At 38.1% G+C, this 22,360-nt stretch overlaps 1 protein-coding gene across 3 annotated transcripts; it reads right to left on the bottom strand.

The window, feature by feature from the left end:
• Window positions 1–651: 651 nt before the first annotated feature.
• PLRG1 (pleiotropic regulator 1) lies at window positions 652–22,349 on the bottom strand. Of its 3 annotated transcripts, none has more exons than XM_089525650.1 (15): window positions 22,264–22,349; window positions 15,983–16,089; window positions 14,242–14,384; window positions 12,844–12,897; window positions 11,933–12,026; window positions 10,237–10,327; window positions 9,957–10,058; window positions 9,291–9,383; window positions 8,988–9,137; window positions 8,793–8,894; window positions 7,504–7,606; window positions 6,446–6,554; window positions 4,190–4,329; window positions 2,675–2,868; window positions 652–1,228 (listed from the first exon to the last, which is right to left on the bottom strand). In XM_089525650.1, exons 1-15 carry the CDS (start codon window positions 22,270–22,272, stop codon window positions 1,169–1,171), a joined length of 1,551 nt encoding a protein of 516 aa, XP_089381776.1. In that variant the 5' UTR covers window positions 22,273–22,349; the 3' UTR covers window positions 652–1,168. The 3 variants fall into 3 exon arrangements, with proteins under 3 accessions (XP_089381776.1, XP_089381777.1, XP_089381778.1); XM_089525651.1 differs by lacking the exon at window positions 22,264–22,349 and adding an exon at window positions 18,469–18,562; XM_089525652.1 differs by lacking the exon at window positions 22,264–22,349 and adding an exon at window positions 14,555–14,616 and having other exon boundaries at window positions 15,983–16,062.
• Window positions 22,350–22,360: the final 11 nt, after the last annotated feature.

Below are 22,360 nucleotides of genomic sequence, written 5' to 3'. Positions count from 1 at the left end.
AACGACACGCCATCCCTTGGGAAGGTGTAGTAGTACAAAATGGGACAAAGCTACAAAATGGCTGCCTGTGACCTCTAAACATCTTTGGCATGTTTTCCATATCATGGGCAGAAACTAAAAAGCCATATGGCTGATACTAGTTTTTCTATGTTCAGGATTCCCCTTTTTGCCCCTCTGAAAAGTTGTGACTAAAGGTCACAGGATCCATCAGAAAAATAATTCCATTTGAACAAGGCTGTTAAGTGGCCTTCTACCTCCCCTGCAGGGTGTTATACAGTAGTGCCTTGCAGCTCTGATATCAGTGAATTTGCTCTGGGTTTTTGTACAAAATTTAAAGAAAATTCCAAAGTTGCTGAATATGTTTTGGTTTATAGAGTTCAGGAACCTTTGAAGTTCAATCTAAAACTTAAAGAGACAATTCCCCATCCTACTGACATTGGAGCCACCAGACAACACTAATGTTACATTTGCTTTCAGTTTTGAAAGTTGCTAAATGATCATTCTTTTTTAAAAATCAGAAAAGGTTTCAAGAGATCGTTTCACTAAAATTTAAGAATAGGATTCTAATACTGGATGGGCAAAAGTAAAACCATGACTCTGAAATGGAATGATAAACACACAACACACGAATTAATTTCTCTACTTTAGTAGTTAAGTGGAAATGAGATTTATATTTTATTGAATTACAGTTTAACAAAGCTGCACATTGTATTAAGGACATAAATCGTTACTACAATGGCTTCCCACCTTTTCCCCAATACTTTTGCTATTCTTTGCTCTAGGATAAAGTACCAAATAAAGGTGTGTGCCGTGTGTGCCTTTTTTTCTTTAATTACTTTCAGCATTTGAAATATTTACATCTCCATCAAAGGAAGGAGAGAAGGAGAAAAGACAAGAAAAGAGCAAATCATCTGCCCACATAGAATGACATGCACACATTTGGTGAGTATAATCACCAGCACATTACCATTTCATTAAACAAACTCTGACTTTTTCAGACGTGTAACAGCTGCAGCTGATTTCCTGGGATCAGAGAGAGGATAAAATCCTAAAGGAAAGCCATATATAATGTAAAAAACGGCAAACTCAACAAAGCAATGACTTTAGCAGAGTTCAGGCTTTGTAGTCAGAGTCAGGATTATGGCACAACTATGCAGGTGGATTCTCATTAAAATCGTTTCCTCTTGATGATTTCTGGTTTCCAGCTGACAGGGTGAGTTTCTTCAGTCTAGAAATATTTTTAAAAAACACAAAGATTGGAATTTTGACTTTATAAAGCTATAATCACATGAAATAATTTGACTGTGAAATCCCTCTAAATCAAGGTTTAGCTTTAGTCCAGTGTAAGTATATAAGGATATTAGTCTTATATGTTCATTTTTAAACTGTGCCCATGCATGAGAATTTTTCCAGAAAATGTTTGTTAAATGGGCCTTTAAGCTGGAGGATTTCCCCTGGCTTAACCAGAACACATTAATTAATTTTAATCAGTTTAGAATGAAGTTTGAAGAATCACCTTCAATTACTAGGTGACAGACTTCCCTAACCACAACCAATTTTAGCAGTTATACAGATTGAGCAGTATGGGAGGAGCAGTATGAGGGACAGAGTTATGGTGAGAGAAGTAATACAAGGGACAAAGTTAAAGGGCTACTTGCAGTCCTCACCTCTGATGTGAGACAGCTCTCCCTAAGAGGCAGATAGAAGGCAAATCCCTCCCCTTGCAGTTCTAGGGGCGTGCCACAGGTAGTGTGTTAGCTACGGGTTTCAGAGCGATGGTTCTACCAATGGGGGTAGGAACAAGATAGGCAACTAACAAAGCTGTATAACATGGTCTGAAGATGTAAGTGTATCAAACCAAGGGTATTCCAACCTCTGCAAAGCCAGGTACTTTCACTAATAAGACACAAAGCAATTAAAGCAAACAATTTCCGTTAACCAGAACGCATGCTAAATAATCCAAGGGCATCTTTCTCCTTTGTAAGTAAAACAGATTTTGGCCAGGTTTATGGTCTCAGTTCAACAGAATACCACTGCCCCATTGGTACTAACAATGCAACATTCCTCTGGTCTATAGCAAGTGAAACTAGAACTGAAATCCTATAGACATGAACTTGGCAGTAAAACCACTAAGTTAAGTGGTTTTATTAGTAGATATGCCTAAAACTGTGCTTTAACTACCATAGATAATCAGTCTGACTAACAAAGAATGTGTCTTTCACAATATGTACAGCAATAACTCACCTTTTCTAGAGATCCTTTTCTAGTCTTGAGGCACAAATGTTAAGACTTTTCTAATGCACAGATCTATTCTCAATAAGTGCATAATGTCTGTGTTTTAATTATACTACATGTGACTATTTAAATGATAGAAATGTTTTGTACAATTGGTAAGCATTTTGTTTCAATGCAATTGTTGGAAAGTTATAGCAAACTAATTTAATGGAAAACAAGAATCCAAAATGTACAAACTGTCCCCCCCCGCAAAAAAAAAAATGTCCCATTTCTTATTAAATATATTTGCAGTTTGAAGTATGCCTGCTTTGTCTGGTTAGTTAATAAGGAACTGCTAGAATAGTAACTACCTTTTAGATAAAATGTTTGTGTGACATTTGTCCCTAAGTGTTTCTTAAACTCATATAAGTATAGATTGTTAACAAATAAACTTCCATACCGCAGTATCATCTTCTCTGTAGACTTTTATAGTTTTATCCGCTTCAGCAGTAAGAAGTCTGCTTTCAGACTGATCAAATACACATGCAAATATTCCAGATTCACTGTCCAATGAACCAGGCTGTACAGCTGCATGGACCCTCTGGAAGTTGTAACCAGTTCTCCAGTCCCAAAGATGCATTGTACCATTGTCAGCTTAAAAATAAAGATTGTCCCATTAATTCTAAGTTACAGCTCAGCAGTGTACAGATACAATACCAGACTCAGTATGTCACAGACCAGAACATAGACACCAGTTAATTCTCATTTAGTACTACATCCAACACAGTAGAAATTCTTTCCCTGCAACTCAAGAGACTCTCAATAATTCCCTTTCCACGGGACTAACAGTGTAATTTTCTACATGCCTACACAGAAGTAAACCCGACTGAGTTCAACACGACTTACTTCCAGATATGTTTATGTAGGACTGCAGCATGATTAAATTTTCAATTAAATCTATGTAAAGATACAAGTGATTTTTCAGAGAACATCATTTCACAAGAGGCATTCTCTTTTATATAGGAAAAGGATAAATATTTTCAAAAATTGTGCTTTCTACATAAGCAAATAGATCAGCTTTCCCAGCCTGTGCCCTCCTGATATGCTTGACTGTATGCTAGTTGGGGATAGTGGGAACTGTAATCCAACACAGTTGGATGTGCTTGGTTGGAGAAGGTCATTTTAGATGTCTTTTGTAGCACCTACTGAGATAATAATTGTGGCGACCAAGTAACGACATTTATTTTCTCATATGTTTACTTTGTTCTTAAGCATTAAATTGTTTTGTTTGGTCTATGTTTTCATATGTTTTGCTGACTTACTACATGGTTTATTAAATTTCTGCCCTGAGAACACGAGACAGCATCAAGATTTTAAATAAACAAAATTAGTTTTAAAAAATCCTAAATAATTAGAGCTCTTGTTTGTTCTTGTTAATTGATTTAAGAAACCCTTTAATCAATTAAATATTGCAGAACTAAAAATGTAATCTTGATGAATAACAGCTGGGAAAATGAATTATTATACCAGAAATGTTTTCTAGAATTGAGTATTTATTACTGTTTTTAGAGAGCAAGTATAAAACTGGCTTATTTTGACAGAGAGTTCCGTAACTGCTCTCACCAGTGAAAAAGCACACCTTATCCCCAACAAGCTTCAAACAATGGAACAAGGCTTCTCCTGATTACCTTGTGCACCGGAAGACTCACAAGGAAGAAGTTGCTCTTTGAAGTTAGGTGAACCAAAATCTTTTAGGATTACTAAATCGTGTACTTTTTGTAGTGTCTGGAAACAAATCAAGCCCCACATAGTTCTTTCAATCCCAGTATTTTTTGTTTGTGAGTTACACTCTCTTATGAACAGGCCAACAAGTTCTAGTCACAATTTCCAAATAGTATATAAGAGACAGAGAAAAGGTACAGGTAGAGAATGGGAGACTCTCTTATTCAAAACTCCTGGTAAAATTCTCATTTACCTCCAGAAACCAGAACTCCATCCGAATTCACAGCAAGTGTATTGATAATAGCATTGTGACCAGAAAGATTTTGAATGAAATTTCCATCTGGGAACTTCCACTGCTTAATGTTATCTGGGGATCCAGATGCGAATGTGTACCTGTAACAAAATGTGTGTTTGTCAGTAAATATTGCAAGACAAGTAAACTGCTGCAATAATCTGTAATGTTGAAAATATTTTCTCTAAAAGTGTACTTGCTTTAACATTGCCTATCTGAAGCTGGAAGTGGGTTAAACTTTTGCAACATTTCCCCCCTCCCTCTCCATTCCTCCTTTTTGTGCTGCCAGAGACAAATACTGCTACTTCTCTGAATTTAGATTTAAATTTTAATAACAAAAATAATTTTTCAAGGAATACAATGGCTCCCAATTTTGTTTTTCATGTGTCACTATATGCAATCCAGCAAGCAGTAGCCCCTTGACTTTCACAAGTAGCTGGCGGGGGGGGGGGGGGGGGAAGCACATGGACCATTGTAATTAAAAAGGGGGACAGAAAAACTGTAGAATGCTAACAGATATCTCATGAAGCCCTTTGATCCTGCAGATGGTTTCTTTAAATTTAAATTAATGAATTTAATTTGACTAAATTAAATCTAAACTTGACTAAAATTTTATAGTTATGTTGGTTTCGATTTGTGAAGGACAATTATAAGCTCTGTTAAAGCAAGAGCATCTACAGAACTGCACGGTGAATTCAATTGGACTAGGTCATTTTGTTCAATGGAGATTGCCTAGCTGGCATATCTTCATTAGGTTTACAGCATGGGTGGAAATTCTGTGTTTCTTTTGGATTGCAACTCCCAGCATTCATCACCCCAACTATGCTAGCAAGGGCTGCTGGGACCTGCACTTCAGCAACTTCTGCAGGGGTATAATCCCCACTCCTGGACTAGAGAACATGTGACAAACTACAGTAGGTTTCATCTGATCAACAGTGCTTGAAGGCATTTGCTTGAACATGCAAGATGTTAACTTCATTTAGTTATACAATGTCTGGATTCAGCACACTGTTTCAAAATGTCACCAACAGCATGTAAAAATGAAGACCCCCAAGCCAGTTTATGGTAAAACTAGGTTTATGATCTGCTTTCAGATTCCTCTCTCAATGCTGGTCAGCTGCACATAGCCATTACCACAATCCTATGCTCTTTTAACCTTACAATATTTTTATAAGGTTTGCACCAATATAAAGAAAGCTTATAGTCCTATAGAAATGTAGGATTATACTACAGTACTATACAAATACAGAGTTTATCATTGTACTAGAATGGAGAACTCAAGTTCAAATCCCTATTTAGCTAAGAAGAATACAGAGTGATCTCAGTTCTCTTTCTATTTTTCAGCTGAGCATGCTTAACCTGGAGTACTGTTGTAAAAATAAAGTGAGAGCACAACAGAGTTATGTACACCATCTTCAGTGGTGTTTTGCTGAGAAGTAACATACTGTATATACTTGTATATAAGAAATTTTAGTCAAAAAATTGACCCCTCAAAATCTGGGTCAAGGTATCCACCAGTCAATTGGCCTAATGTACCTAAGGGCTCATTCAACCAACTGTGGACACAAGGTGGAGGCAGCTGAGGAACCCCCACCTTAGTCTCTTCTTGAATATAGCATGACCTGGTGAGTACCTGCTCTCCTCCTTGCAGAGCATCTCATTTTTGGGGTGTGAGAAGGATAAAAGGGTGTTGTGTTAAATCCAGTTCGCCCACCAAAATAAAACAGAAAACTCTCACAGCTTGGGGTGCTGAGGGGAAAGATATTCCGCCCCCCATCGCTTCCACTGCTGCATTCATCCCGAAGAGGGAATCATAGGCAATGCAGAGCAGTGCCAAAGCAGCAGGTTAAAAAAAAAACATGCAGGAGGAGGAAGAAGGCAGACTGGAATTGGGACAGGACCCATTCCTGCAAAGCACAAATGTTCAGCGATAGCAAACTCTAGCTACCAGTTCTTCATGTTCCCCAAACTCCAGGGAGCATCCCAGTCACCTGGCTGTGGTGTTTCTGATTTTTCCTTCACAACACAGAAGTAGGCAGGAGAGCACGAAGAGTTGCAGACATTGACACAAATCAAATCTGCTTTCTCCTCTAAATAAGGAATGAACTAACCAGTATTGAATGTGTTCATTATTGTCGGACTCACGTGTATTAAATAGTGAGATACAGCTACTGTATTAGAACATCACTGGGGAAAAAACCTCAGAAAAATTCTTACTGTCTTGGATGCAGAACAACTGCTCTTACTGATTTCTTATGATTTGTTAAAGTGACACGGGTTTTTCCTGCCACCATGTCCCAGAGTCGTATAGTGGTATCGTGACTTCCTGCAATTGAAAGAAGACATTTTTGGAAAGGTATGCAGATAGAGTAAGTATTCAGGATAAATATTCTAAAAACTGTTACAGAATTACAGACCTATAGAAGTGGAAGGAACTCCAAGGGTCATCTTACTTAACCCCTCTGCCAATCAAGGAAATCCACAGCCAAAGCATCCACAGCAACTGCTGTGAACACACCTGTTTCACTTTCAAGACTATCTGAACACCACTTTTCAGCATCCTTGCAAAAATGGTACTGTATAGGTACAGGTAAAAGTTTCCCCTTTGGCAAGACTGTTTACTTGTGTCTGACTGTAAAGGGCAGTGCTCATCTCCGTTACTAAGCTGAGGGAGCCATCATTGTCAGATGACTCCGTTGTCATGTGGCCGGCATGACTAAACGCTGAGGCATAAGAAATGCTGTTAATTTCCCACCAAAGTGGTACCTATTTATCTACTTGTATTTTTACATGCTTTCAAACTGCTAAGTTGGCAGAAGCTGGGACTAGTGATGGGAACTCACTCTGGCACGCGATGCTTGGGTCTCGAACTGCCGATTTGCCGACCTTGCAATCATCAGAGTCAGCATCTTAATCACTAAGCCACCATGTTCTGTCTGTCTTACAGATACTGTCTCTCATTTAATTGTATTGGATATGTCAACGGCTTCCAGTTGCTCTCAAGACATTCCGTAAAGATTCAGGGCTTTGAACAAGTTGTCCTACTTTTGCCTTAGTTTATGCTCATGGCCATTCAGTTAGATACAGCATTATTTTTTACAAACGTTTCAGCTTTTTGATCAACACCACAAATGCTCATTCAGGTAGAAGGCAAAAAGCTGAATCGTCATATTTTAGCATCACAGTGGGAACTACACACATGGTGGTTATAGCAGTAAACAGCTGAATAAGGTATCTTCGTAGCATTCTATTGCAACAAACTGTATTCATCATACCTGTGATAATTTGTGGTTCTGCTGCTTGGCACTTCACTGTTGCCACAGCATTTGTATGTCCTGTCAGTGTATGCACACTAGCTTTTGTCCTCACATCCCAAATCTAACAAGGTCACAAAAACAGTTGATCAATTATAAGTACAAAACCATCCACAATCAAAGTTTGGTTTATAATCTTCAATAAACAAACCAATTTGGCATGCATTTACTCCCTTTATAATCTTTTTCCACAAAATTATGTACTTTTGGTACAGAGCTCAATTCAAGATGCTGATTTTCACACAGAAAGATCTAAACATCTTGAGTCCAAGATATATGAAAGACAGTATCCTCCTTTATGAGCCTGCCAAGTATCTGAGATCCTCAACCAAAGTGCTGGATATCCACCATCACTACTCTACAAGGATATGCTTGTGAGTTCTCAGCAGGCTATCATTCTATTTTGTATGGTCTTTTGTCCTTAAATCCTTTGTTGGCTTTGGGAGCTGTTTAAATTGTGTATGTTCATGTTTCAAACTTGGTTTTAACATACCGTACTTATTTGATTTGTTTTAAAATAATTTTCCCAATTGTGTATTAACTCATCTCTGTGAACCCTTAATATCTTTGTATTTCCATATTTTCATTTAAATAATTTGCAGTGCACCCTAATGTCCTTAAAGATGATGGACACAATAAACTGGCATTGTGTACAGTGACATTATAAGTCAAATGTAAACATTTCAGAAAACTACTAGCAAGTAGGAACACATACACATTAGTATTGTTTAACACATGGAAAACATGTTCCTACACATAGTTTACATTTATGTAGAAAAATAATGAATTTAACACATACTTTGTCTCATGTTAAAGAAAGAGTGCACTGGCATTCAACTACATATTACTGAGAAGTTACTATGTACATATTTGCTCACAGCAAATATTCACATATGTCCAGTTTCATTTACATAGAGACACTCTCAATTTAAGGGCCACCCCAATCCCTAAATACCCAATCCAAGAAGGGATTAAGAGGGAAACAAGGGCAGAGTGGGTGATAGGAGCACAAGGGTTGGAACTGTGAGGCTAGTCTGGAATGGGGGTCCGTCGCATATATTTTTCCCCAAAGTTTAAAAAAAAATGCATTTCATTTGACCAGGCAACAGATTTATACTAAGTGGCTTTGTAAAATTTGTAACTTTGGAAATTGGTAGTCTAAAAGCTTGTGACAGAATGCCTAACTATACATAAAGCTGTATATAGACACACAATTTAAATGCATCTTAAAATATTCCTGTTTTACTTACACGTGCTGTTGAATCTCTGCTACATGTTACAAGTACATCTATTGTTGGGTGCAAATCCAAGCCATACACAGCACTTAAATGACCATGGTAATGCCTAATAACCTGGACATAAAAGTATTTCAGTTAAAACTGGATGTTTTATGAGCAGACAATCTTTACATTACTGACATATTTCTGCTGAAGTGCTTTGCTTACCTTATTATATTCAAGATCCCAGCATTTCACCTGTTTATCTTCTCCACAAGAGAAGAGGTATGGGCTCCTTGCACTCACTATTACACCTCGAACTGTACTAATATGTCCTGTCAAAGATAGCTTTAATTTTCCACTTGCAAGGTCCCAGATCTGCAGTGAGAAAAGCAAATGTTTGATGTTTTTGCAAGTGTCAGAAATCAAAATCTGTCAACTTAATTGGCACTAACCGCTCAAAGAAGAATGAACCAGCATACGCAATAGCCAATAGCATCCAGCCATGATCGAGACTTTGATGGTCCTTACCTTTATAGTTCTGTCAGCAGAGCCAGTAACAAACCACTGATTTCCTGGTTCTACTGCAATACATCTCACCCAACCCAGGTGTCCACTGATAACCTGAAAATATTACAAAGACAGGTTCTTAGATTAAAGATAAATAGAAAGTTTTGCTGCATAAACTGTTACTCAAAAGCAACTTATAAACAACTCTAAAACAATAGACCTTTGATTATCCATTTCACTTCAAAACTATACTATATACATACATTGGTATTTATCATCATGACAGGAAAAAAATAATCTGAAATTCTGGTTAAAGGACAGGGTTAGGAAAGTGTGGTCAATGAGTCACATGTAGTCTCCCCGGCCCTCCATTTTTTTCATCCCTTCCAAAACATTCCTCATACAACATGGGGGGGGGGGGGGGTTAGAAGGGCATTGTGCTACATTCTGAAACTCCTGCAGGCTATTTTAGGCCAAAATGAGGGCTTTATTTAACGAGGAAGTAAAACAGAAGTTGAAGTTTACTTCCATGTGAGATTCACACGTTTTCTTATCTCCTCTCAGCATCCTATGCAAAAAAAAAAGACACACAGACCCTGCAAGTGTATTTCTAGTTTCACAACATTACCATTAAGGTGAAGCTGTCTTGATGTCACTTAATATTAAAAAAAATGTTTAATTACTTACTCTGTACAGCTTCCATGGAGGATGCCATTGTGGTTTTGGCATTGTTGGAGCCTTCTTTGCCATTAATGCAGAATTTTTATTCCCTCCTGCTTCCATCATAGCCTATATGTGGAAAAGAAATGTTAAATTACAAATAATTACTTCCCATCTCAGACTTTCTACTATCCTCATGTTGTCAGTCAATATAAGGAAGTCCTGTCTCTGACAAACTCACTATAAAACTAGAATCTAGTTAAGTCTGCAGCACTGCCATCAGAGGTTCTGGATTAAACATATTTACCATAGTCAAACCTGGAGGCTGTGAACGCTCAGAAATCCCAGCATGCCTGTATATATCACCTACACCAGCAGCTGTTCGACTTGCTTCCATTCTGAAAAGAACAGAAACCACTGAGGGTGAGGCAGAAAAATTACTAAGAGGATTAATGGACCACTTAATTTGAAAATGACTATAGGCCAATTCAGACTTTCAGTATAGTGTTTAACTGAGTATGTGAACACACTGGAGTCACCCACCACTACTGTCACTCTCCATGTATGGAAAGCAACACTCTGAAGAGGGGCTCTCCACATCATATGGAACCAACAGAGCAGTGGTTCTCTTCTCTTCTTTAAACTATATCTCTTCATGTGTGCAGAGCATTATAAAGGAATGTGAAGTTAGCAAGCTCTTGCTCCTTGCCCTTTCAGTACAGTGCGCCCGCGCCATACGCGGGCACGCCATACGCGGCCTTGAGCATACGCGCTTAAGCCGCGGCGCGTGCGGGGGCGGAGCGTCCCATTCAATTGAATGGGCGCGTGTGCCCGTTGCACCCCGCGCACGCCGCCGCGCCGCCGCGCACGAGCCCCATTGTTTCCAATGGGGCTCGAGCATAGGCGGAATTCGCCTTACGCAGAGGGATCCGGAACGGATCCCCCGCGTAAGGCGAGGAAGGACTGTATAACTAATTTGAAATGCCCAAACGGAGCTTACATTTACTGAAGAAGCCACTTCCATATGGGTAAAAATGGACAGATGTGGAATTACTTTTGCAGATAAACCATAGGGAGAAACATAACATTTGCAAATATCTACAATGACAACAACAATTGTCTAACTGTGGGTAGACCTTACACAAGAGGTTACCCAGCAGAGACATAATTTGAGGCAACTGCCATTTCCTTCCCTAACCATTAGCCAAGGCTTGCTATTTTAAATACCTCTGTCTTCAAATGAAGTGTGAGAACCTTGTCATGAGAAATGTGAGGGGGGAAATGTCTTGAAAGATAAGCATGTATAAGGCACATTTTAAGTTTCACAGAATACTGCTTAAAGCAATCTTGTCAAGTCAGTGAGTATTAATAGTCCCATATGGTAAATAAGGGGTTTTGATTAAGTAAACCTGGATAGGCGTACTGTAATACAATCATAAGCATACATACTAGTGAGTAAGTCCAGCTGAATTCAGTGGAACGTACTTCCTAGTAGACATAGTTAGAATTGCACTGTTCATGGTTCACATGAAATTTGAAGTAGGATTACGTGAGGATTCAAATCCTTAGACACTATGCAGCCCAGCTCTCACCAGAAGATCCTGTGAGGTCTTTTAACCCCTTCCTTAATTAGGAAAAGATCCTGGTGTTTATGCTTACTGATCCAAACCTTAATCTAAATTCCTTTCTCTCACTTTCTTCCCTCCCCTGAGAGAAGACTGGTATTACCACAGCTAACAGTATGGATATACAAGAGGAAGGTACCCAACAGTCTATCCATCAAGCAACATTTGGGGCTCAAATGAATGGATAACACGATCAGAATTCAGATACATCAATGAAAATAAACAAGAGTCAGTTTAAGACTAAACTCAACAGTGTGCTTTCACAAACACAGATTTGCGTTTTCCCAAGTAACCTGAATAAAATTACTCTGGACCTTTAAGAGAAACTTTATTAAATTATAATTTAATAATAAATATATAATTATAAATTATACTTACTTGGATTGAGAAGGAGGCAGTGCCACAGCCAATGACTGAGCTGCTGATTCGCTAGGCATCCTCTGGATTTTAGTGTCTGCAGTCAAAGCCACTCCTTGTAAAAAAGAAAACAACCTAGTTAAGATAATGTTAACAACTAAATTATTAGTTGTTCAGTTCTTGCTAGCAGAGTAATGAAATCATTACTGGTCATATCTATCTAAAACTGTGGTCTAACGTTTTAACATAAGAAACTGGCTTTTAAGATTCCATAAATCTAGGTCCATAACTTTGGAAGAGTCTGACACAATTCCTTATTGTACAGACCAATTAGCAGCTAGAAACAGTAAGGGGATGATTATGAACATGTAAAACTGAACTAAAGACATTAAAGTAACATAGCACATGAAATAAACATAGTTTGTATAGAAAGAGCTGAAGAGATCACCTGTAATCTATAAGACTAGTAAATACAAACTGTTATAAAAAATGTTTTACAGTAAAAAAAAAAAGGTAAGTGTAGAAAGCTGTTTAGACTCTCACATAACTGTGAAGATTGAAAAACTAAGAATGAAAGGAATGTGTCTTGATTAGTTGTCACAATTTTCAAGTGACAGCACAGCAATTTCCAAATCACTTTCCTATCTTAGAATAAGTTGGCCTCTTCTATTTCAAATATACTGATGGTTAAGCATGTTCAACATTTCAAAATGCCCCTGCAGCACCTGCAGTATACAGGACCTAAGTAGACAAAGAAAATTCTAAGAGAACTCAATAACTCTTAGTACTTTGTATAAGATGAACTAAAACTGCTGTCCAAAGCAAACACCTAGTATTGCACATGATTATATATACTTCCTTGAAGATTTTATAGTAGAAAATAACACATTTTTATCAAAACCTACAATAATTTTACCCAAAAGCATACTTACCAGGTCCAGGGGGATATGGATGTGTTCCTGTTATCAAATATTCATTATCATCTCCTAGAAAGTAACATGTTTGTCGATTATCATTTTAGAATATTATAATAAGATGTTGCCTTAGACTCCTAAACAAAATTTTCACTAAATTGACACCTAAAAATGTTTAGTCATTTTTGCCTTGTAAGAGTGTGTGTGTATGTGTGTGTGTGTACATAGATGATATGCATATGTCTACTGGAGGAATGCACATTTTAAATTAGTTTTTGATATGTGATGTTGTTAAATTTGAAATAATCCAAAGAACAAGAGCATAATGCTGTACTACTAGTGTATAGATTCAGAGTGTGCAGACTTTCATGTTTATCAAAATCTTCATCGGTGACAGTTTGAGAATTAATGGTTTAAGCCTGACTTACACTAGGTTACACTTTTTTGAATGCATTGAATGCAATGAATATTATGTGATGTATCGCCAATGTTTTTTACTACTTCAGGACTTACTTGCAGTAAATGGAAGCCAAATTAGAAATGATTACTTATTATGTACCATTTTATGGCTCTCTGTTATTTAAATACCTGTGAATTTTCCATAAACTCTATAATACTGGAAGAAGTACAACATTTCTTAATACAATGACACTTTCACTCACTTGGAATGTACTGGTAGAGTTAAAACCCACAGAAGTAGACATATTCTAGAGTTGTGAAAGATGGTCAAGTAATTAGAGGAAGAAACAACCATTTACAGAGTTTTGCAAGAACCTGTGCAACCTAACAACAAATAAGCATATTCATCCACTGGTCACTCCACAGCAATCCAGAAAACAAAACAAAACAAAAACCAAGTCCCATTTTTAATCTATAGGAACTGGATCTGAATATCTGCTTCATTTATCCATATTATGAAAAAAAGCATCAGGGAATATATATTTTTCACCCTGACAGTGAGTATTAGACGGTGACTGAAGGGTATAATTTATTTATTTATTTATTTATTTATTTCCTGGAAATAAATACAAAAGGATACCTCTTTCCTTTTTAATGATCTTTCATTTGCCCCCAAATTTCAAAACATTGAAAAAACAAGCTAAAGACAAACATTTCCAGGTGCTATATCTGATACACATGCTATTCTAATCTCACATTTGAATGCATGAAAAGGTTTTTATCTGAAAGAAAAGGCATGCTCTCACTGAGTGTAACTAACCTGTCCTTCCCCTCAGCTCTGCATCTACAAGCTAATCAGAAGGGCAACAAAGCTCTCTCTGTCTGTAAATAGGCTCAGATATATAACAGTATTATCTTATGCATATCTATTGTGAGGTAAGATCTGCTGAGTTCAATGGGACTTAAATGAATGTAGAATTGCCATCTATGTATATTTAATTACAACTGTAACCATACCTGGAATTTGAAGATACTGCTTATGTCCATAGGAATCAATTGCGCTTTGAGACCCCTTGTCTCGAGCATTTTCTTTCAATACAGGCATGTGCAGCACTGAACTATACTCTGTACGAAGTTTAACTGCCATCTTTACTTTGTGGCTGCATGAGAAAACACTTTGTTACATCTTTCATTTTCATATATTGTTTGATTATAACAATGCCACATTTAGGAATAAATTCAATCAGAATTCATTCAGAAGTTCAGTTTAAAATCTGGTGCTTGTACAGAATTACATTTATAGGATACAGGTTGCTCTAAACTGAATTACCTGTATTTCAGGTAATGTATTCTATTTCAGAGTTTTCTGGATTTGAGTTGCAAGTACCTCCCCTATGAACAAATCATTGTGATTATTAAGCATAAACTCAGTGGAAATTAATTTAACTGTATGCACTGAGGAAAATCATTTTAACACAAACATATGAGGGTGCAACACTGGATTGGTCAGTGAAGTAAAACACAATTTTAATTTCTTGATACACTGCTTATTCTATCTTTGTGAGACAGAGGCCTGTTACAGACTGCCAAAATAAAGCTGCTTCGGGTCTCTTTGGAGGTATGCTATTTAAATGATGCATGCATCCTAAGAATCCGGAAGCTGCACCAAAGCTGCACTCCAGTGCTTAGGAATGGAGTGTGGCTTTGGAGCGACCTCCGGACTCTTAGGACCCATGCATCATTTAAATAGCATACCTCCAAAGAGACCCGAAGCAGCTTTATTTTGGCAGTCTGTAACAGGCCAGAGTGTACATTTGCCCCTGAGTGCCACTTACAATACCACCATTCCCTTCTCTTTTTGTGTCATGTCTTTTTAGATTGTAAGCCTGAGGGCAGGAAACCATCTAATTAAAAATAATAATTGTAAGCTGCTCTGATAGCCTTTAGGGCTGAAGAGCAGGGTATAAATACCATAAATAAATAAATAAATAAATAAATAAATAAATAAAAATAAAAATAAAAATAAAAATAAAAATAAAAATAAAAATAAAAATAAAAATAAAAATAAAAATAAAAATAAAAATAAAAATATAAATATAAATATAAATATAAATATAAATATAAATATAAATATAAATAAATAAATACTCACTCACAGGTCAATGCCGTAGATGCATATACTGTACATGCATATGTGAACACACACTATCCTCTCTCCTTGCTGGGAATAAGATGAGTGAAGGTGGGAAATTAATGGGAAAATTTTTGGCAGGGAGACTCAAAGCACCCATGAGGATCTACATTTCAAGTTTCAGAGGTACACAAGCAGGCTTTTGGCTGCAGATACTGTGCACCTTTGGTGTAGGCACACATCATCTAGTCTTGATAGGAAAAAGCTGCTTCCACACTTAAGTGGATTACAAGCACAGTTGACTCTCTTGCAGCTACAAATTCTCCATCTACGGATTTAACCAACCACAGTTCAAAAATATTCACACACTCATGCACACACACAAATCCCAAAAGCAAGCCTTGATTTTGCCATTTTATATAAAGGATGCCATTTTACTATGCCACTGTATTTAAAAGGACTTCAGCATCCACGGATTTTGGTATCTATGGTGGTGCGTGTGTGCATGCATGTGTCTGGGAACCAAACCCCAGTAGATACCAAGGACTCACTGCAGTGAACTTAAATATTACGATTACAGGCCAGTTTCTACCTTCAGAAACATTAGTACATTACTATTTATCTTACCTTTTATCATCCAATGATACAGGTTTTGCATGGTCAGCCACAAACATATCATGTGTCCTCTTCAAAGATCGGAATACAAGGGTATGCACAGAGTGCTTCTGCACTTCCTAAAAAAGTTACAAAGTCAGTAATTAAATTTTGGAATTTCATTAAAGATGGGGTTCAACCTGGCCTAGCTTACCAGATAACCATAATTCATTGTCACTATTGACCCCATACTTCCTGAAGCCCCAGCACATTCCAAGGAACTCAAGCAGAAAGGTTTCATGTCCGCCTCTCACTCTTTATTTGTTCCAAATCTCATCACAAGAGACAATACTCCCCCTTCTTCCTAGTAACAAAGGGTTGATGGTGGACAGTCCTCATCTTTTGCTTTGTCTGGGAGCAGGAAAAAGTACAGCCAGACCCTCATTGCTCTAAAGCTCTACACAAGGTGAGAGAACACTCCTTCTTCCCAGATTTACAAAGGCATGATTAAGAAGGATGCAATCATATAAAATGGGTTTTAGCCTACAGATCAAATGGAGTTTTTTTTTTAAAAAAAAAGGTGTTGTTCTGGCTATCTTCTTTGCACTGCATTATAACAGCAACATTCAGAAGTAGGGAATTCACTTTTTATTGGTGAAGAGATGCTCCCTATTGCCCACTTTACACCATTTCAATTTCCCAGTAGTGGAAGGTGAATGCAGCGAAGCGACAATCAAAGAAAGCAAAATACATTTACACTTTTTCTAACTTATTTTTAAAGTACAGTCGGTCCTTCTTATACACGGATTTTTTATACACGGATTTAAGCATACACGGTTTGAAAATGTTACAAAAAAGTATAAATTTACCTTGATTTTCCATTTTTTATAAGGGACACCATTTTGCTATGTCATTATATTTAGTGGGACTTGAGCATACACGGATTTTGTTATACACGGGAGATCTTGGAACCAAACCCCACCGTATAACAAGGGTCCACTGTATTGTATCCCAATGTATTAATGTATTTAATTGTGAGATGCTCTGTAGAAGAACAAAACATATATCTAATGAATGGTTTTTAGCCATTTTCTCCCCAAAGTTGTTTTCATGGCTGTTCTTGACACGTTACGTATCATTATTGATTTTATTTATTGTTACATGAGCCACTTCGGAAAAGCTGATTTTAAACCAACATTAATCTTAACTAAAGTACATTCTGTGGAAAAAAATAGGTTTTACAAAACTAGTGATTAACAAGCCCCATTCATTTCAATAGGAATGCTCTAGCAAAACTAACACTAACTTTAGACTGCTGTTTGAAAAGATTTGAATAAATAAAATTACAATAACTGTTAACATTCTGGACTGAAAATAAAGGACTCGTTTAAAAATGATAATTTGCTGTAATATTTTTGAATGGAAACAGTTCTTAGAAAAATGCAGCAATTTTACACTGACAACTTTGGAATACTTTAGTTAGCTTCAATAAAGAAAGAAAGAAAGAAAGAAAGAAAGAAAGAAAGAAAGAAATTACAGTGCAAGTTAGCTCTGCCTTGCTCAATTTACAAAAAGTGTAGGTTGCTGCCACTCTCATCAAAACAGAGACAGCCAAGGTTCAAGGACTAATGAGAAAAGGAAGCAAACTGAACTCTTCCCCTCAATCTAATAAGTAGATATTTATTTTGCAAGAGAATCTTGCAAGTCCAACCCTATCTCCTCAATGAACTATTAAGTTAACTTTCTCCCTTTCCGGAGTGTCAAGATCAAGGACATTAGACAGATGCTTTAGGCAAAAGTTTATTTTCCATTTTAGGGTACAAATCTTAACATAAAAGGTTCTCACTGCCTGTTCAGCAGATCACTTTTCATGTACATTTAGAAGCCAGAGCATTGCTAAATTTATTACCACTGTAAAAACTGGACAAAATCAAACAATGAAGAGAGGACAATGTTTATAGAGCATTAAACATGATCTGTTATCTTTTTGCCTGCTCAAGATCACATGACCATAGCACAGTTTTTGTAGACTCTAATCCACTATGCTTTGCTCTTTAATGATTCTAGCTAACAATGGCTGCTGTTCACTCATAATATGCATCAGTAAGTATCTCAAATAGTCTGGAAACACTGGATTTATTTTTTTAAAAAAAAACCTTCTTTAACTGATACTTAGCCCATATTTAGCCCACCAGAATTCATCTTCAAATAGTGAAAGGTCATGGGATAATGGTAACAGGGTGGGTGGTACTTACAGGATCTATAAGCATGTTTCAGCCATTTACCTCTGAGTAAAAGCACAGGTAAACACATTCAAGAGAAGAACTTTCACAGATGGACAGAATTACTTTGGTGCACAGAGAGAGCTCAAATTAGATACAGTGACAAGAATATTATTGAATACCATGCAAATAATTCCTTTAACAGTAGCAGCCTCTCCATCAGATAGTGGAAGAAGGGATAGCATCATTTTGGCTTTACTGAGAGACTAGCTGCCTTTAGTTCTCATAGCTATTTACCTGTGGTAGCAATTCTATAACTCTGAAGAGGAGAAGGAAAAAGGGGGAATTCCACCATCACTGCTGAGAGATCAGCTGTCTTTTGGGTCTGCTCCACCTGTCACCTAATGGAAGCTGTTCCATCAGGCTACATCAGCATCTCTCATCTCAACTGAATGGCTATTACAGGAACTCAAAGATATAGCCATGTTAGTCTACAGAATCAGTATGTAGAAAGATCTTTTAACACCCTTGAGACTAAGTGAAAGAAAGAAATTGGCAGCACGAGCTTTCGTAGACTTCAGTCTACTTCTTCAGATGCTCAGAAAGCTCATGCTGCCAGCTTCTTTCTTTCAGTTACTGTATATACTCATGTATAAGGCTAGAAATTTTAGTCAAAAAATTGACCCCAAAAACCTAGTTCGACTTATCCACGGGTCGATGTAAATTCTATATTTTAACTTTTATTAAAAAGAGAACCATCCCCTGGTGAAAGGCAAGAGAGCAATTTGCCCTGGAAGCACTGACCTCCCTCTATTCTCTCTCCCATCCAGCCTTTAGTGTGAGCCAAAACAGTTATGCCTGCAATAATTTTGTAGGTTCTTTGGCATTGTTTTCCTTTGCTTCATCATTTAGATCCATTGTTGCATGCCCCAAAGTTTCAACCTCGACTTATCCAAGGGTCATATGAAAATCCACAATTTTGCCCCCTAAACCTGCCCTTGACTTATTTATAGTCAAGTATGTATGGTAATCTCAAAGGTGGTACAAGATCTCCCTACATACTGATATTACAGGAACTGTCATTTTAGTAGCTGGTATCTATGCTTTAGAGGAAGGAACAGGCCAAACCATCTCTAAGTATTCTTTGCTTGAGAAAACCCTATGAACTTCTTGGAGTCATCATAAGTCAACCAGCAACTTGAAGGCACATACATATCTGAACTAACTTTTTTCCTCCTCGTTTTCTATCTCTTTTCATCATAAATCATGTCTTTCAGCTTGGAACTTTGAGAGCAAAAGTTATCTTATGTGTTAAGTTGCTTTTTTCAGTTACAGATAGGAGTAAACATCTTTTTAATAATAATATTAGAAAGTTTTCTTGCTTAATTTATGGCGTCTTAAGCAAAAACAATGTTTGTTTCAAGGACTTTCAGAGAAACCTAAGAATGAAACTAAAATATTATCCACCTGATTTAAACATAGACAATCAAATACCATAACAATTGAAAAAAGGCACCAAGAGTACTGTTTTCAGACGGAATATAGCTCCTAGGACGACACTGTAAAACTGCAGTTGATTTAATACAGCTGAATAACATTAGTAAAAACAGGTGTACATAAAAAGCAGCAAACATATTGGCTTCAACTTTCCTCAGCAATGCCTGTTGGAATGGTAGAGATAAACGGCACCTACATAATGTCCAGGATCTAAGTGTGGAATTCAAAGGAAAGTGCTGGAGGCAAGAGTGGGACTGTCTTCTAAATTAAGACCATATGGCACCAAGGCATCAAGCCTGTGAAGCCAGAAGTTTTCTCTTTAAAAGGACCCATTTTGTGTTTTAAGGGCCCGAAGAGACAGACCAAAATAAAGCTGCTTCGGGTCACTTTGGGGGTATGTTGTTTAAATGACACATGCATCTTACGAGGCCAGAAGCTGTACTCCAGTCCTTAGGACTGGAGTGTGGCTTTGGCATGGCTTTCAGCCTCTTAGGATGCATGCATCATTTAAACAGCACACCTCCTAAGTGACCCAAAGCAGCTTTTGGGGTCCTAAGTCAGTTTTCTGGAACCCTGAAATGATGAAGCTGTGTATTCCCGTTCCCATCGATTCTCTGCCTTACCCTGTTGAATGATTGTGTTCAGATTTTGTATACTTTGTATTAGTGGATTTTATCTATTTTTATGAGATGTTTTAATGGTTTTTATATGGTCTGTAAACCACTCTGATCTATGGAAAAGCGGTATACAAATAAAATGTATTATTATTATTATTATTATTATTATTATTATTATTATTAATTCTGGAGCACAACTTTCCCAATTCTGGCAACAGCTATGTGCTACACACCATCTAGAATTGCCCCTTCTCCATCACAATCCATTCCTACTCATCTGGAGTCTGTACTGGACCTTTTGTGTGGTCTCTGTCACCTGCCCCCATTAACAGCCAGGCCGCAGCTCTTTGGAGCAGCTGAAGTTTCTGAACACTCTTCAAAGGCAGCCCCCAAGCTTTCACAGACTTAAGTCTACTTCATTACATGCATGGATTGAAGTGCCTAGGAACAGATCTATGAATGAGCAGGCTGTGTGTGGGAATAGCAACAGAAATGCAAAACTTGTGGGTATGGTGATGAGGTTACAAGTTCAATTTTAATGAACTTTGGGGGACAAAGGTAAGAGGAAAGGTGTCGCCTAAAGTCAAAAGAACTGTGGAGGAAGCTATAGGAATTTAGTGTGATGCTGGCTGAGAACCAGAAAGAAGACATGACAACCTGGCCAAGAGAGTAGGCTGGGGAGGTAACTAGTGTTAGGTTATGTGCAGTGTGCCAGGAAATCACTGTCTCTGTTCAACCCACTGTCAATGTGAAATCTAAGGCTTTCATGGCTGGCATTCATAGTTTTTTGTGGGTTTTTCAGGCGATGTGATCATGTTCCAGAAGAGTTTATTCCTGACTTTGCCAGCATCTCCCTACCCAGGGTCACACAGTGTGTGTGTGTGTGTGTGTGTATATGTTCCCACTCTCTTCATTGCCAGCATTTTCTGAAGACGGCAGCCACAGATGCTGGGGAAATGTCGGGAATAAACTCTTCTGGAACATGGCCCCATGTCCCGAAAAACCCACAAAAAACCCGTTGTCAATGGACTGGAGTTTTTGGATATATTCCAATTCTGCTGTTTTAATTTCTTAATGATGATTATTCAAAGACATAGCGGTGTTAGTCTGCATCAGAAGGCAAAGAGATTGCTTTGCATGCTGATCCGGACTAACACCGCTATGTCTTTGAATTCTGCCTGCAAGGACAACATTGCTTTTAAAATCATGTACACATTTTCAGGAATAAATGAAAAACCCTTCAGTGATACCTTTACTGTGCAACCAAAACGCACAGTATACTTGCTGCAAGCTTTGCATGGTCCTCTCCATCAGGGAAGATGTTACAAACCAAACAGGGTTTTTAAGACATTGGGGATGTTAGTCAGATGCCTGCGTTTTGTCTCAGTCCTTAGTCAAGATGCTGTGCTGGGGAGGCTGTCTTTGGTAGGCAGGGTCCTCCTCCTCCTCCTCCTCCTCCTGGCCATGAGGAAAGAGGGAGTCCTGGGAATGCAAAGTCTATTTGCACCTGGCAGGGGCCTCTTTTCAAGGAGCTTTTTGCTTGAACCTATGGTTCTGTTTCTCATGATCCAAACCTCAAACAGCTGCATTGCTTTGAGACTCAACAACCCAAGCGCCAGAGGACCCTCTATCATGACAAGATTCAGACCCTGGTGACAACCTGTTAACATACAAAGAGTAGCTACTGACTGACAATTCAAGGAGCACAACAGTCAGTGCTAGGGAATTCTGGGAACTGTAGTTTTGCGAGGCATTGCGCCTTCTCTGTCACGGAGAGCTCTGGTGCCACAATGAACTACAAATCCCAGGCTTCTCCAGCGCTGAGCCAGGGGCAGTTAAAGCGGTCTCAATCTGGGTTATTCCTGCAGTGTGTTTAGGAGCAATGACGCCTTCCTGGGTGCTGATGGGAGTCTATAAGGCAGAGCCACAGCGGAGGCGGGAAGCCATGCCCCTCTCCCTCCCTCCCTCCCTCCCTTACCTCCACCATGATGAGGATGGCGCCTCCACGGCTCCTCTATGGAGCCAACGCCGGACCTACTTCCGTTACTCACCACGCATCACTTCCGGCGCTTAGG

This window comes from Sceloporus occidentalis, unplaced genomic scaffold (assembly GCF_023333645.1).
Source record: "Sceloporus occidentalis isolate IW3139 unplaced genomic scaffold, rSceOcc1.0.p SCAF_5, whole genome shotgun sequence".
NCBI lineage: Eukaryota > Metazoa > Chordata > Lepidosauria > Squamata > Phrynosomatidae > Sceloporus > Sceloporus occidentalis.
The sequence above is the reverse complement of the archived record's forward strand: the minus strand, read 5'-3'. Positions and strand labels throughout refer to the sequence as shown.